This window comes from Oncorhynchus masou, chromosome 13, assembly GCF_036934945.1.
Source record: "Oncorhynchus masou masou isolate Uvic2021 chromosome 13, UVic_Omas_1.1, whole genome shotgun sequence".
Taxonomy (NCBI): domain Eukaryota; kingdom Metazoa; phylum Chordata; class Actinopteri; order Salmoniformes; family Salmonidae; genus Oncorhynchus; species Oncorhynchus masou.
In genome coordinates, this window is record NC_088224.1 from 39,122,856 (window position 1) to 39,138,757 (window position 15,902).

A 15,902-nucleotide genomic window follows, 5' to 3' on the forward strand; every position below is an offset into this window, starting at 1 on the left:
AAGCCGTTCGCCCACATGACGCCATACACGTGGTCTGCGTTTGTGAGGCCGGTTGGACGCATTGCCAAATTCTCTAAAAAGACGGAGGCGGCTTATGGTAGATAAATGAACATTAAATTATCTGGCAACAGCTCTGGTGGCCATTCCTGCAGTCAGCATGCCAATTTTCCCCCAGGTGGATGGATTGTCCTGGCAAAATGAGAAATGCTCATTAACAGGGATGTGAAAAAATGTGTCCAAATAAGCTTTTTGTGAGTATTTGGAACATTTTTGGGATCTTTTACTTTTTGCTCAGTGTGGTTATTAGAGCTGTACTCAGTTACTGTTCGGTGTAAATGGCATTATATAGCTTTCATTACATTAGCAAATGTGTCATCTCTGGCATTAAGAAAGTATTCTTGTCAAGTGACAATATATTTGGAAGGGTTTTGATGCATCTAGTATCCAAACGTTAGACCTTTTCGGATCATTTTAGTGGGATATATATTGAATGTAGCCCCTACATGACTTGAGAGAGAGAGAGACAGAGAGACATAAATAGAAAGAGGGATGAGAGTGAGTGAGGAGGCATGGCAGATGGGCATGAACAGGCTGAAGACTCAGTGGTCTAAATTCTGTGATCGGCACACGCTTTTTCCCCCTCACTTGTCCTCCCACTCGACTGCTGCTCGCGCACGCACGCGCACACACACACGCGCGCGCGCACGCACGATCTCTCGCTGTGATGTACAATTACACTAATGACATTTTATTTAGCCTCTAAGCAGCTCTAGTTTCTTGTCTTCTGAATTAAAAACCTCTCGGACATGTCAGATATTGGTATGTTTGCTGCTGCAAGGTGAGTCAACTGTATGCAGAGCCTCTTGACAGAGACATTACTCTTCTTGGACATTAAGTGGGGCCAGTTTGTGCTTTCAGTTTGTTTGGCCTCGTCTCAGCAATTCTATTTCCGGAAGACACTGAAACTGTACAGTCTATGTACTTTAGGATCCTCCATCCTTCCAAGGAACCCTATGAACCTACATACTGCCTCTATGCACGCAAGTCAATTTGGTATGATACCGGTGTGCCACTGAAAGACCCGATAGTTGTTACACAAGCCGCTGAGTCAGAGCTGATTTGTTGCTGTTGCAGAGCTGTTTTGGGGTTACACTTTACAAGCCTCTGCAAATACATTACTCCAGTTGGCTACTGATACAGTACTATACTCCAGTAGGCTACTGATACAGTACTATACTCCAGTAGGCTACTGATACAGTACTATACTCCAGTAGGCTACTGATATAGTACCATACTCCAGTAGGCTTCTGATATAGTACTATACTCCAGTAGGCTACTGATACAGTACTATACTCCGGTAGGCTTCTGATATAGTACTATACTCCAGTAGGCTTCTGATATCATACTATACTCCAGTAGACTACTGATACAGTACTATACACCAGTAGGCTTCTGATATAGTACTATACTCCAGTAGGCTTCTGATGTCATACTATACTCCAGTAGACTACTGATATAGTACTATACACCAGTAGGCTTCTGATATAGTACTATACTCCAGTAGGCTTCTGATACAGTACTATGCTCCAGTAGGCTACTGATACAGTTCTATGATCCAGTAGGCCTAAGTAATTAAAACTATTTGATTCATGTCACTGTGTGGTTGTTTACAAAGACCGACAGACAGCGGGGTAGGCAGACGAGCTGGTAAGCTAATTAGCTGGTTTGTAGTGATACTACCTAAACCCTCTGTAAGCCCTGAGCTCTAACTGAGGACTGAGGCCTGTGTCTCTGGGCTGAGTCTCTGGGTAGAGCAGGTGGTCTCTGTGGACTCAGGTTTACTGGTTTAATAGACTAAATTCATTAGAGCAGAAGGGCGCAATAACAGGTTAATAAAGAGCCTCCCGAGTGGCGCAGCAGTCTGAGGCAATGCATCTCAGTGCTAGAGGCATCACTACAGACCCTGGTTCAATTCCAGGCTGTATCACAACCGGCCGTGAGTGGGAGTCCCATAGGGCGGCGCACAATTGGCGGCCAGCATTGTCCGGGTTAGGGTTTGGCAGGGGTAGGCCGTCATTGTAAGTAATAATTTGTTCTTAACTGACTTGCCTAGTTAAATAAAGGTTAAATAAAAACAATAAATAAAAATAATGAAGGTAGCGACAGCAGCGTGAGGCAGGTGAGATGCCTCTTGGTGTGCTGTTCTCTTTATCGACATCTTTCAATCTCTCCTGGCAGAAGTTAATATAGGAGGGAGGAAACAGAGGGAACTGCCCCTGTGGCTACGACTCTCTCAACCTCTTCCTCTCGTTCCTCTCTCTCTTCCCCTCTCTGTGACGAGGCCATCGCCGTGTCTCGCTAACCTGCTGGGCAGGCCAAGACTGCTGCCTCCTCCAAACACCAGGCCAGTTGAGTCATGTCGTGATGTGATGAGACTATGTGAAAACTGGGTTAAAAAGGAAACGTCCTTCTGTTCAGCCAAAAGCGCCATTATCTGGTTGCCTACTGATTCACAGTGTTTGGCGGTCATTTGGAGGCCATTTGGAGCCCTCCCACACTATCGGTTTTATAAGGTAATGGAAGATGTGGGAGTTTTAAAAAGGGGTTGAGAGCCAGAGACAGTCTGTGGAAGCACCTAGAGAAACCAGACTTTCCTCTGAATTTACCTCAGAACTGAAGCTGGCAGGGAGGAGTTGTCAGCCAGTCTCGCATCCCTTTTCAAACAAAATGAAACAACAGGAATACCCTGGAATAACCCCATTACAAGCACTCGAACACACACGCCATGCACCCACATACTTATACACCCAGTCATCCACACATTGACACATCGTCAAACAAAAACACACACACACACACACACACACACACTTATATGTTGCATAAGATATACACACGCATGAATGCCCCTCTGATTCAGTGAGATAAAAGGGAGAGTCAGGCTACGAGGTTCTATAATTAGAGGAGCATTCAGGAGGCAAACTGCTGAGTTGTTGAATGTTTAATGTGAAGCCTGGAGGCGTCACAGCGGCAGAGAATAGACCCAGGTCCCAGCCCCACAGCCCCCTGAGCCCCAATCCACCAACACAGACCAGGGCATACCAACCAGCGGGTATGAAAGACAGGGAGGGGCCGGGTCATTTGAGGGAGAAAGAGAAGGAGGTTAGACATGGTCAATGAGGACAGTGCATGTGAGTGGAGATACATACAGTATGTCACATAGGCCTAGTATGGTTGACTGTTAGGCTGACTTCCAGTGGACTGTAACCTGAAGCAGCCTTAACAAACTATGATTACGAGAATAGTTCTGGTATGTGGGACCAGAGACTACAAATGAAGTCAGCATTTCCAGTAAATAGAGGTAATATAGTTGTGGGGTAGTGAGTGTTGACTTCTCTATTAGTTGTTGAAGACAGACGGTAACTAGAGCAAGCAGATGGATACCAGGCTTTCATGGTTGCATGTCGTCACCTCTTTCCTCTCTCTCTCAATGGAATGATATTAATATCCTGGCCTCAATAATGCTTTCGGGACAAACAGGGGAGTGGTGGGACAAGGAACGCATGAGTGAGAGGGGAGAGGAGGAAATTGAGAATGAGAGGGCATTCGACATGACGGGCATTTTGGAATAGAGATGTCAAATAATGCTCAGAGGTGTTAAACAGTAGCTCACCACTTCCTACAGGCTACTGTAGCAACATGCATGTACACAAACAAACACAGACGAAACACACAGTAGTTACGTACTATGGTACTCTATCATCAGCCTTGCCTCACTGTTAGATTACTGTGCACTTGTTTTATACTCAAGAATGAGGAGCAGTCAAAACATGCACAATAATATGAGATATATACACAATATATTCAAAGGTATGTGGACACCCCTTCAAATGAGTGGAATTGGCTTTTTCCAGCCACACCCATTGCTGACAGGTGTATATATTTGAGCACAGAGCCATGCAATCTCCATAGACAAGCATTGGCAGTAGAATGACCTTACTGAAGAGCTCAGTGACTTTCAACGTTGCACTGTCATAGGATGCCACCTTTCCAACAAGTCAGTTCATCACATTTCTGCCCTGCTAGAGCTGCCCCGGTCAACTGTAAATGCTGTTATTGTGAAGTGGAAACGTCTAGGACCAACAACGGCTCTGCCGTGCTCACAGAACGGGACCGCCGAGGGTTGAAGCGAGTAGCGCATAAAGATTGTCTGTCCTCAGTTGAAACACTCACTACAGAGTTCCAAACTTCCTCTGGAAGCAACATCAGCACAGAGGCAGCGAGAGCGCATGGCAGAACATGACGGCGACGAACTGGCACAGGCAGCATCAGTGACAGAGCACAGTGAAGAACACCAGACAGCAGCACGGCACAAAAGTGCGGAACAGGCAGCAACAACAGTCCCAGAGGTCAACAACCAAGCGAGGCAGGACCCAGCTCGAGCTATTCAACCCGTTCCTGGACCAATAGGTGAAGTTATGACAGCATGACAGTGCCCCTGATAATGAAATGGGTGGCAAGAGGGTAATGTTATCTGGGTCATGACATAATCACATAAAGCCTTCTGATTCATGTTTATTGGTAGTTGAGTTTGAATAGTCTGAATTGTCTGTAGGCCGATATTACAAATTATCCCAAATAGATCTACAGTGTGTCAGCCTCCTTGTAACATTCACCAATGTTTTTGGTGAGATAAAACATCTGTCAGATAGTTTACAGTCCCCATAACTCAATTTGGGCACAGCTGTTACCCTTGTTGATTCTCTTGCTGACACATTGAACAGTTATAGAGAGGGCTCTCGCTTGAATGAGATTTGGGATAACACTGTGACCTCCAGGCCGTCCAGGGCGTCAGATCACACCAAGCTCTAGGCTTGATGGGCATCACATTCCCACTCTAATAGTTCAAAGACAGGTCAACACGGATAAGGAGTCATTCGGGGCAGGTTCATTCATCCCAATAGTTGATGTGCTTCTCTCTGAGGTGAAGAGAAGATGTTCTACAGTAAAGTGTGTCATCATGCAAGGCCTTGAATCTCTGCAGTCCCACATTTTGTGAGAAAAATTAAGTGTTTTCCATTTGCCTCACAATACAACTGCAGCAACGGAGGATCTGGAACATGAGATCCCTCAGCTTAAGCGAATTCTTGATAGGAAGCAAACTGGTGGCTAGGAAACACCAGTTTAATAGAGCTCACAGTCTTCCTTTGGCCATATAGGGAGGTGTTCCACGAGATGTTTAAACTTTGCAGAATTGCACTTTGCATTACCTGTGAGCACTGCAGCATGTGAGCACAGTTTTCCAGTGCTAAAGTTAATCAAGACTGTCTTGAGAAATACAATGAGTGACGAGCGATTGCTCCATTTGGGGGTGTTAAGAGTAGAGTCAAGAAGGGCGAGGGCCATAAATCTTGATTTTTGTGGATGTGTTTGCCAAAAAAGAGACAGCAACAGGCGAATAAAGCTGTATTGAAAATAATGTAGCCCTTAAAGCAGGGATAAGAATAGGTTGTGATTAGGCTATAGTAAAATGTACATTGTACATGATAATGCTTTTTTTGTTTTGTTTTTCCGTTTTTGGACATAGTCTATAATATGTTTGTTTACAAAAAGACAGCAACAGGTGAATAAAGCTGTATTGAAAAGAATGTAGCCTATTAAAGCAGGGATATGAATAGGCTATGAGTAGGCTATAGTAAAATGTATATTGTTGTCCATGATTATGCTTTTTTGTTTTGTTTTTCATTTTTGGACATATACAGTTGAAGTCCACAGAAGTTTACATACACTTAGGTTGGAGTCATTAAAACTTGTTTTTCAACCACTCCACAAGTGTCTTGTTAACAAACTATAATTTTGGCAAGTTGGTTAGGACATCTACTTTGTGCATGACACAAGTAATTTTTCCAACAATTGTTAACAGAGAGATTATTTCACATATAATTCACTGTCTCACAATTCCAGTGGGTCAGAAGTTTACATACACTAAGTTGACTGTGCCTTTAAACAGCTGGGAAAATTCCAGAAAATTATGTCATGGCGTTAGAAGCAAGGTAATTGACATCATTTGAGTCAATTGGAGGTGTACCTGTGGATGTATTTCAAGGCCTACCTTCAAACTCAGTGCCTCTTTGCTTTACATCATAGGAAAATCAAAAGAAAATCAGCCAAGACCTCAGAAAAATAAATTGTAGACCTCCACAAGTCTGGATCATCCTTGGGAGCAATTTCCAAATGCCTGAAGGTACCACGTTCATCTGTACAAACGTATGCAAGTATAAACACCATGGGACCACGCTGCCGTTATACCAGGAGAAGGAGACGAATTCTGTCTCCTAGAGATGAAGGTACTTTGGTGCGAAAAGTGCAAATCAATCCCAGAACAACAGCAAAGGACCTTGTGAAGATGCTGGAGGAAACAGGTACAAAACTATCTATATCCACAGTAAAACGAGTCCTATATCAACCTAACCTGAAAGGCCGCTGAGCAAGGAAGAAGCCACTGCTCCAAAACCGCCATAAAAAAAGCCAGACTACGGTTTGCAACTGCACATGGGGACAAAGAGCGTACTTTTTGGAGAAATGTCCTCTGGTCTGATGAAACGAAAATAAAACTGTTTGGCCATAATGACCATTGTTATGTTTGGAGGAAAAAGGGGGGAGGCTTGCAAGCCGAAGAACACCATCCCAACCGTGAAGCACAGGGGTGGCAGCATCATGGTGTGGTGGTGCTTTGCTGCAGGAGGAACTGGTGCACTTCACAAAATAGATGGCATCATGAGGTTGGACAATTATGTGGATATATGGAAGAAACATCTCAAGACATCAGTCAGGAAGTTAAAGGTTGGCCACAAATGGGTCTTCCAAATGGACAATGACCCCAAGCATACTTCCAAAGTTGTGGCAAAATGGCTTAAGGACAACAAAGTCAAGGTATTGGAGTGGCCATCACAAAGCCATGACCTCAATCCTATAGAAATTGTGTGGGCAGAAATAAATAATTCTCTCTACTATCATTGTGACTTTTCACATTCGTAAAATAAAGTGGTGATCCTAACTGACCTAAGACAGAGACTTTTTACTTGGATTAAATGGCAGGAATTGTGAAAAAGCCAAATACATTTAAACTCAGTTAAGGTGTATGTAAACTTCTGACTTCAACTGTATAATATTTTTGTTTACAAAAAAAGACACAGCAACAGCCGAATAAAGCTGTATTGAAAATAATTGGAGGCCTCTGTGTGATGTTTTTCAACTCAAGTAGGTGTGTTTCCAGTATATGTTGTGTTCCTTACAATCAATGTGCTCCTTCAAATTATAGCTGTATATTTGTATTTTTAAGGAAAAGGACAACTCGCCTATTTGAAGAACAATGAATCGCCTAAACACATTTATACAGATAAATAACACATTTAAAGAGGATTGTTGTGGACCTCAAAATGTTAACTGTACCGATACTAGTCAATGCACATCAGATAAATAGTAACATTAACTGTAAAATAAGAAACCAAAGTATATCAGTATGCGATTCCCTAACTCTCATATTGACATAGTTTTCAACTAGCCTATATACTACAACAGCATAAGAGAATTCCTGAATTTCAGTTATGGCTTTGGTTTTGGTGAGCCACCTCGAGATTTTCAGTGGCCCAACCTGGCCACTGCACGTAGCAGTAGCGAAAAACAAATATGGGGGGGGTGTCAAGGTAAACAGTCCGGGTGGCCATTTAATTAATTGTTAGAAGCTGTTAAGGAGCCTTTTGGTCCTAGAATAGGCGCTCCGGTACCGCTTTCCGTGCAGAAGCCTAAGATCACCATGTGCAATGCCAAGCATCAGCTGGAGTGTTGTAAAGCCATTGGACATTGGAGCAGTGGAAACGTGGTCTCTGGAGTGATGGATCACACTTCACCATCTGGAAATCAGACGGACAAATCTGTTTTTGCCAGAACACTAGCTGCCCCAATGCATAGTGCCAACTGTAAAGTTTGGTGGAGGAGGAATAATGATCTGGGGCTGTTTTTCATGGTTTAGGCTAGTCCCCTTAGTTCCAGTGAAGGGAAATCTGAACTCTACAGCATACAATGACATTCTAGACGATTCTGTGCTTCCAACTTTGTAGCAACAGTTTGGGGAAGGCCCTTTCCTGTTTCAGCATGACAATGCCCCCATGAACAAAGTGAGGTCCATACAGGAAATGGTTTGTCGAGATCGGTGTGGAAGAACGTGACTGACCTGCACAAAGCCCGACCTCAACCCCATCAAATACCTTTGGGATGAATTGGAACACCAACTAGGAGCCAGGCCTAATCGCCAAACATCACTAATGCTCTTGGCTGAATGGAAGCAAGTCCCTGCAGCAATGTTCCAACATCTAGTGGAAGGCCTTCCCAGAAGACTGGAGGCTGTTATAGCAGCAAAAGGGGGACCAGCTCCATATCAATGCCCATGATTTTGGAATGAGATGTTCGACGAGAAGGTGTCCACATACTTTTGGTCATGTAGTGTTCATATAAACTTACCAGGTAGCAAACTAACACTTCCGTTAGCGATAGGTTACTAACCTTAATGTAGCCTAGTAGGCTATTGAGCGACATGACATTCCAAACCACAAGACGCATGATGAAATATGTAAAAATCGAACTCTTGAACATGTTGCAATTTGTGTCAAGGCCCAATACGGCAGACTTTTCTTACCTCGGGGTAGTATGAGACCGTTTTCTGGTACCCGTTGTGAGTCTTCTCCCGTGAGTGGCGATGCGCATTGATCGATTGCTTTGGGCGGGTTGAAGTCCTCGTTTTGTCTAGGCTATTTCATCTCAGCCGCCAATACGCGACCTGAAACCATTCCTAAAATATCAATGGACTATATATATGCGTGTAGACTGAATATACAATACAGCTGTGACCCCGTCCCCTATTTGGAGCGCAACAGAATAATCTTCGCAGCTTGCTTCTTTGCTCTCTGACGGAGGAAAACCCTGTGCGGCTACCAACATGGAACACGGAAACCCCACCCGTCCGTAGTGACGTCACATTTGGAAAATGCATTTACTGGGTCTTCACGAAGGGAAACTGATGTCATTATTGTTTGTGGAATGAAATCACCTGGAACGTGAACATTATTTTGTGTAGAGGTCCCAGAAATAAGTAAAATCTTAACGATAGTGCTTACCACAGTCGATGACGAATTTCATCCAACTTCAGATTTGTTTACCTTTATTCAACTAGGCAAGTCAGTTAAGATCAAATTCCTCTTCATTGCAACAGTGGGTAAACTGCCTTGTTCAGGGGCCTCTGAGAATCTATCTTGCAAACCTTTCGGTTTCAAGTCCAATGCTCCAACCACTAGGCTACCTGCCACCCCCGAACAAGGCAGTTGAGTGCTGGAGCAATGTACTTGGATTCATGGTCTCAAAGTACATCAGTGTCTTTAATAATTTAGAGATTTTCCTGACCAGGTGATTAAACATTTGACAAGTATGAACATTACCCACTATACAGGCGAACGCATTATGTTCCATAAAGACAGACGCCCACCCAGTATGCAAAGTAAACCATGACTATCTTCACATTGAGATAATGGCAGTTGAGTGTTACATTAGAAGCAAGTAACATTATAATGGTAGTAATTAGCACAAAGGGAGGCTACAAAATGATGTCATGATTGTAGAACAGTGTCTTCATTTTATTAGAAGGGTAACATAATCATAGTCAATTCCAAGATGGCTCCACTTATTCCTTGTAGAATGCAGTACATTGAGCTCCCTCATCCTCCAGCAACATTCCAAAATGAAGTGCTATAGTACAACATTTCCTCCTTCGTTTCCATTGCCAGGATTGGAGAAGCAGGGATTCAAACAGCTGGGGGAAAAAAAAAAAAAAAAAAAAAAAAGAGTCAGGAGATTTTAAAGACATGCACAAACATTTTAACAATATACTGAGTTGAGTCATTCAAAGATGCATGAGGCAGAACTATAGCTACAGTCACAAGTTGCTCCCTTGGACATCTACAGGTCCTTGTGCAACTTAACAATCCAGTCCATCTATAGTGCAATTAGGCTTCCAACAGCCATTTCTAAAACTTAATGTATTACCATTTAACAAGCAAACACGTCAGCCGTTAGGCTTCACATAAGTTTAAATTAACACTGAACTACAAATGGTGACTTAGCAGTACATTAACAATCATTTTGCCAGTAGAAAACTTGACTATGTGAACTAAAGCAGCATTCAATGCAGTGGCGTCATTGTTTTGATACTCTAACATTATCTAGTCAAAGCTAGAAAAATTCAAACAGCAAGCCGACTGGCCAATATAGCATCACATTATACAACCGCTATCGTTATCCGACGACCCTGAGAACGTCACGCAGTCACAGTCAGAGGAGAGAAGTCAGTCTACAGAGAAGGGACAAATCGAGACAGGAAAAAGGAAAGGGCAAAGGAGTCTCCTTTGCCCTTTCCTGTAGCCTAGTCATATTGTGGAATATACACGTCACATCAATAGGAACAAAGTGTTATTGGTTAACGGGAACTAAATGTACATTGTATGACAGGTACTTTGACTATGCTCTAGAAAAGTCGCATGCTTTCACTAACCAAAGCACACAAGCTGTCAAAGTATTAGTCAATACATTCATAATGAATTCCTGAGTAGACTTCTGACATTGCACGACATTAGCTATCCCTGCCATCTATCCTGGACTCATTACATTCAGGTGAAATGTAAGTCATTCCTAATCACATCCCTATTCCCTACTGCTTCCTTAATTTAATCCAAGTACAGGGACCATCAATGAAGCTACATTATAATAGACGTGTTATATAGCAAAGTTAACGTTAGTAATTGTGCATTTATTCCTTGTGTTATTTCTCTTTTCCCTCTGCATTATTGGGAAGGGCCCGTAAGTAAGCATTTCACTGTTCGTCTACACTGGTTTACAAAGAACGTGACAAAGGAACATGTATTTGGATTACCACTGATATGTATACCTGGCCCAAGGGGAAATTACACTCATCTTATACACTCCATTATAACCAGCTAGTCCAGTCTCTGTAGTTTCCAGGAGAAGTCTATTCAAGTCCCAGTAGTGGAGCGTGTTCAAGTACAAGGGAGACACCCCACCACAGAATGAAGAAAGTGGAGAGCTGAGACACAAAGAAGGGGAGGAGAACAGAGCACAGACTAGTCCCGAGTGTGAAAGAGACTAAAAAAGGAAAGTTGGAAAGCTAGATGATAGGAGCGGGAGCTTAGATGAAGAGCACCAGGTCTTTACAGGTGGCGGCTGTGGCCGAGGAGAAGGCGGCGAGGATGGAGGAGAAGACTACGTCGGGGGACTGGCCAGCGTCGACTGCCTTGTGAAGGCCGCGGGCACTGTAGTATTTGACCAGGGGCACAGTCTGTCCGTGGTAGGCCTCCAGCCGTGAGCGCAGCGTGGGCGCATTGTCGTCGCTGCGGCGCATCAGCTGCTCCCCTGTCACCTGCCGGGGACAGAGAGAGGAAACATTTCATGGGTGAAAAGGGCAATTTTGGTTTCTTTCTCTGGTCAGGTCTTTTTCCCCCACCCCTTTGAGTTCAGATCTGAAAGACTTGGCTCGATGTCGGAAATATGGTGATGGCGCCCCCTAGACCTCAAGTTGGGAAAATGCATCTGCCATATTAAATTCTCTCCTATCCAGTCTCAGAGCTATGATGAACACAGAAGGGCTTGTGAAGGTTTGAAGCTGGGTCAAATTTCCCAGCCAGTAGCACTGAGCTACATCTCTGGGTACACCACACACATTACAACCCCTCGTGTATGTTGAAAGCCATCTGTACTGAGCATCTGAAACGGTCCCATGTGTCTCAGTTGGTAGAGCATTGCAACGATAGGGTTGTGGGTTCAATTCCCACGTGGGACTAGTACAGAGAAGGGGGGGGGGGAAATGTATGAGATGTAGGCACTGGATAAACACATCTCTAAATGACTCAAATGAAACAAGAGCTCAGAGCCATTAGTACAGAAGCTCCTAGCTAAGGGGTTTCACAACACTTGTGAAAGACAGCATGCAAATGAGCCACTGCTTTCCTCAGATTACAAACATAGACACTTGTTAAGTGCATGTTTGACTAAACTTGAACACACGCTTTTGAAGTGCAAGTTGACCAAGAAACGCATTTGAACACCAGTTAGCAGATTGGGATCTACAATAGAAGTAGGAATTCCAGACTCAGGGAGGGGGACGTCCGTTGACAAGATACTTACGTCGTCCTTCATTGGCTCTTTGGGTGGGTTGAACTCCTCGTGGTAGGAGCGACCACTAGGCTGGTGAATTAGTCTGAGGGGGGAGAGGAGGAGGTTAGTCCTCCACTCACACTGCCCTTGGCCCACTTCAAAGACTTACACTATAGACCTCCATGGCAAAAACAAAGAACCCCTTTTTGACATGCTGATGTGACCATTTGAATGGACTACAGGTACATCATTTCCCCTCTATGAAGCTGTGTCCTCAATACAGAGCGTTGTTTGTCGTGGATGAGGTGGTATTGCTCTGCAACATTATTTGTCCAACAAATGGTTGATAATAACTAGCTCAGACCACCGCAGAATATTTGGTCCTACCTGCCACAGATTCTGCGCACCAGTAGGGAGTCGTTGACGGAGAACTCGATCACAGAGTCCAGCTTCTCTGTGCGCTTCTCCAGCAAGTCATCCAGCTAGAAGACAGAGGGAGTCATAAAACATAGGAGCAGGGAGGAAACAGGTTCATATGCTCAATGGTATAGTGGAGGGTAAACGTAGTTCACGCACCACATTCATTTTGCGTGATGTTTACCACTGCTTATGCTTGATTAACATCAAGACAAACTTTTGTTCTGGGGGATTGACAGCAAAATGGAGTCAGGCACCAACCAATCCTCACCATCTCTGCTTGTTTCACTGTGCGGGGGAATCCATCCAATAGGAACCCCTTCTTACAGGGAGGCGTGTCCAGGTTCTTTTCTATGAGTTCTACCACCATCTCATCACTGACCTATGAGTCATTTGACAGGAGTAAATTCACAGAGTGATGAGCAGTGAAAATAAATGCATAAGAGCACACAAATAGGACAGACGCCCAAGTCAACCGGTCTCTGATTACCACTCAGTTCCAGCACCAGTGACACAAAAGATTAATTCCTATTTAAAAAATGAACACAGAAACATGTTCAGAACTCACATGAAAACACACTACACATCTTACCAGTTTCCCGGCATCCATGGTCTCCTTGAGCCTCTTGCCGAGCACAGAGCCAGACGCCACCATGGCCCTCAGCATGTCCCCCGTGGCCAGATGACACACACAGTACTGCTCTGCCAACCGAGGAGCCTTGGAGGAGAGGGGGAGAGCGTGGGTATTGGCGTCAAGCCTCATGTTATAAGGGCAAAAGGTGTAGCATTTATGTAGTCACTTCGCAAAATCGCAACTCCGAGGAGAAGAGTATGGCCAAACATAGGCGCTTCCCAACCTGGCAAACTACTACAACAAGTGGGAGCCCGTCAAAGCATTAAAGTCGTGCTGAATCGTAAAATGGCTGGCTGTTATATTTTGGGTACAGTCAAAGCGCAAAATTCCTTCAGCTACAGAACATAACCTCCACACATGACATGAGACTAATGTCTGAATGTGTGTGGAAGGCATGGGACACTTTTGGAAAAGCAAAAATAAGTGTTGAATAACTAACTTCATAGCACATGCATAACTGTGGTTAAGGACATAATCATGTTGCCATTTTGTTTTTACATTTCAATGTGATTCAGGTTGTGCCACAACTGGGAAAAAGACCAAACCCCCAGGAGACTGACTAAGTAGTTGGGATAGTCGAAGCTAGACCAAAAGTGTGTCTGAAAGGCCCCTACAGTACTTGTACCAGCCTGTGCAAAAGAATATATATATATATTCTAAATAACATTTATTCCGTACACACCGTAGTGTGTATATTTACAAGGCTATGCAGCCACTATAGCCATGAGACAGATATGGATACAGAACTTCAAGGAAATACTGAAGTCCCCAACTCTGGTCGTGGGAACCTGCAGGGTGTACCAGCTTTTGTTCCAGATCAGCCTAAACACACCTGACATAATTACCTCTAACAAAACCCTGGACAAGCTGTTGCGCTCCTGTACCACATACCCCCAGAAATTAAAATAAGAACTACATTGAGCTTTTTGACAGGGAAGTCAAGTGGTAACACGTTTTCATTGAACCTGGTTAGATCAAGTGAAAGCAGTTGGCGCTGGCCAGCTGGAGAGTATGATTAGCATACAGTCCCCAATGTGACGTTGAAAGGGCCCTCTTATCTTTAGGACTCTTCACACAAACGGTTGGCATGCGACTCCAGAGACGAGTACCACATTGTGAGCTTGCAACACCTTGGCAAACAGTCAAATTTGCCAGCACCAGATAGTGGGAGCCAAGAGGGAATTAGTTTCATTCCAATGGACAGACGCTCATAACTGGTTAGCGAGCTAGCTACAACTTTTATGACACTTCCTTATTCGTCTGATCTAGCAACTCAATTCATTACACGCGACTTAGTTAAGCTAGCAGAGATAGCCATCTATGCAAGCCAATTCAGAATTAACTTCAGGACAGGGTGTATGAAGTTAGTTGGTTGGCAGTGTAGGCCAAGTGGTATCCCATTCCTACACTTCCTTAGCAAGTTAGCATAACTCACTCACCTGTGTTCCTTTCCCAGCACCAGGGGGTCCAAGCAGGATTGCCCGAATTCCCTTTTTTACGTCAGACACAGCTTCATTCCGTTGCGTGCTGGGGGCCATGTTCACTTCAGTCGTCCTTGTACCACTTTTATTATCTGCTACCTAGCCCAAGAAAGGAAGTGTCCCCGCCCTCTTCGTGGATGACCCTCTCTTTATCAGAAAATATTTCCACCTCATTGGCCATTAGATGGCTCAGTCAAGCGTCCTACACACCGATTTGCTGAAATAGTAAATTTCTTGATATAACATCCGGGTTTTGCATATGCAATTATGAATCTTCTTTGGTCAGGGACCATCAAAATGAAAATGAACATTGTTATTAGTTACATAATCCTCTATCATTATTATTATTTATAATTGTTATTATACTTATAATTATGAATGAATAATTATTATTATTGTTATTATTTCATCTGTCGGGAAGTATTACAAGTACTGCATGATGTGTCCAGAGATGGCAGAAGAGACTCAGAGACTGTTCTTAACCACTGCCAATATGTAGTTGCTTTTTGTGCGATTTTCAGCTGCAATGGTTTCACATAGGTGGGTGCTACATGTTCGGCAATGAAGGACTAGCACCCACTGTAATATTCATGTGTAAACATATTGAATTGTAATTGGATGCATTTCAATTTAAATTAGTTGTTTGTTTTGCTTTTTATGTGCTTTGAGATTATTTTCTGTAATGAAAAGCGCTATACACTAGGCACTAGGCGCTATACACTAGGCAGTGTAGCCTAGTGGTTAGAGCGTTGGACTAGTAACCGCAAGGTTGAGAGTTCAAACCCCCGAGCTGACAAAATCTGTCGTTCTGCCCCTGAACAGGCAGTTAAACCACTGTTCCCAGGCCGTCTTAACTGACTTGCCTGGTTAAATAAAGGTAAAAAAATAAATAATAATTATTATTAACATTGTTATTTGTGTCTAAATATAGGCGTTTGCTCACTCTATAATGAAATGAATGAGTAGTCAAATGGTAGGAAACTATTAGCTGTGGAAATTATTAAATCATGTTCAATGCCCATCTGGCTACTGCAGTTTAAAAGTCTAAACGGGATCATTGGGACGTCCCAACTCTTATGTCAATTCAATTTAAATGGTTATGTTAAGTAGGGGTTATGGTTATGGTTATGGTTAGGGTAGGGGTTAAGGTTAGA

The 15,902-nt window shown here is 43.5% G+C and overlaps 2 protein-coding genes across 3 annotated transcripts in view; both read right to left on the reverse strand.

The window, feature by feature from the left end:
* The window catches only part of LOC135552282 (E3 ubiquitin-protein ligase RNF19B-like), a 31,544-nt gene extending 22,512 nt beyond the window's left edge, over window positions 1–9,032 (reverse strand). Inside the window, 1 exon segment of the mRNA XM_064983812.1 lies at window positions 8,696–9,032. The gene's annotated coding sequence lies outside the window, so the exon portion shown is untranslated.
* Window positions 9,033–9,659: 627 nt separating this feature from the next.
* Window positions 9,660–14,895, reverse strand: LOC135552284 (adenylate kinase 2, mitochondrial). 2 transcript variants are annotated; one of them, XM_064983815.1, is made up of 7 exons: window positions 14,707–14,893; window positions 13,226–13,351; window positions 12,905–13,015; window positions 12,604–12,698; window positions 12,247–12,319; window positions 11,278–11,482; window positions 9,660–9,862 (listed from the first exon to the last, which is right to left on the reverse strand). In XM_064983815.1, the coding sequence occupies exons 1-7, from the start codon at window positions 14,803–14,805 to the stop codon at window positions 9,855–9,857; spliced, it is 717 nt and encodes a 238-aa protein (XP_064839887.1). In that variant the 5' UTR covers window positions 14,806–14,893; the 3' UTR covers window positions 9,660–9,854. The 2 variants fall into 2 exon arrangements, with proteins under 2 accessions (XP_064839887.1, XP_064839886.1); XM_064983814.1 differs by lacking the exon at window positions 9,660–9,862 and having other exon boundaries at window positions 9,870–11,482; window positions 14,707–14,895.
* Between the last annotated feature and the right edge of the window lie 1,007 nt (window positions 14,896–15,902).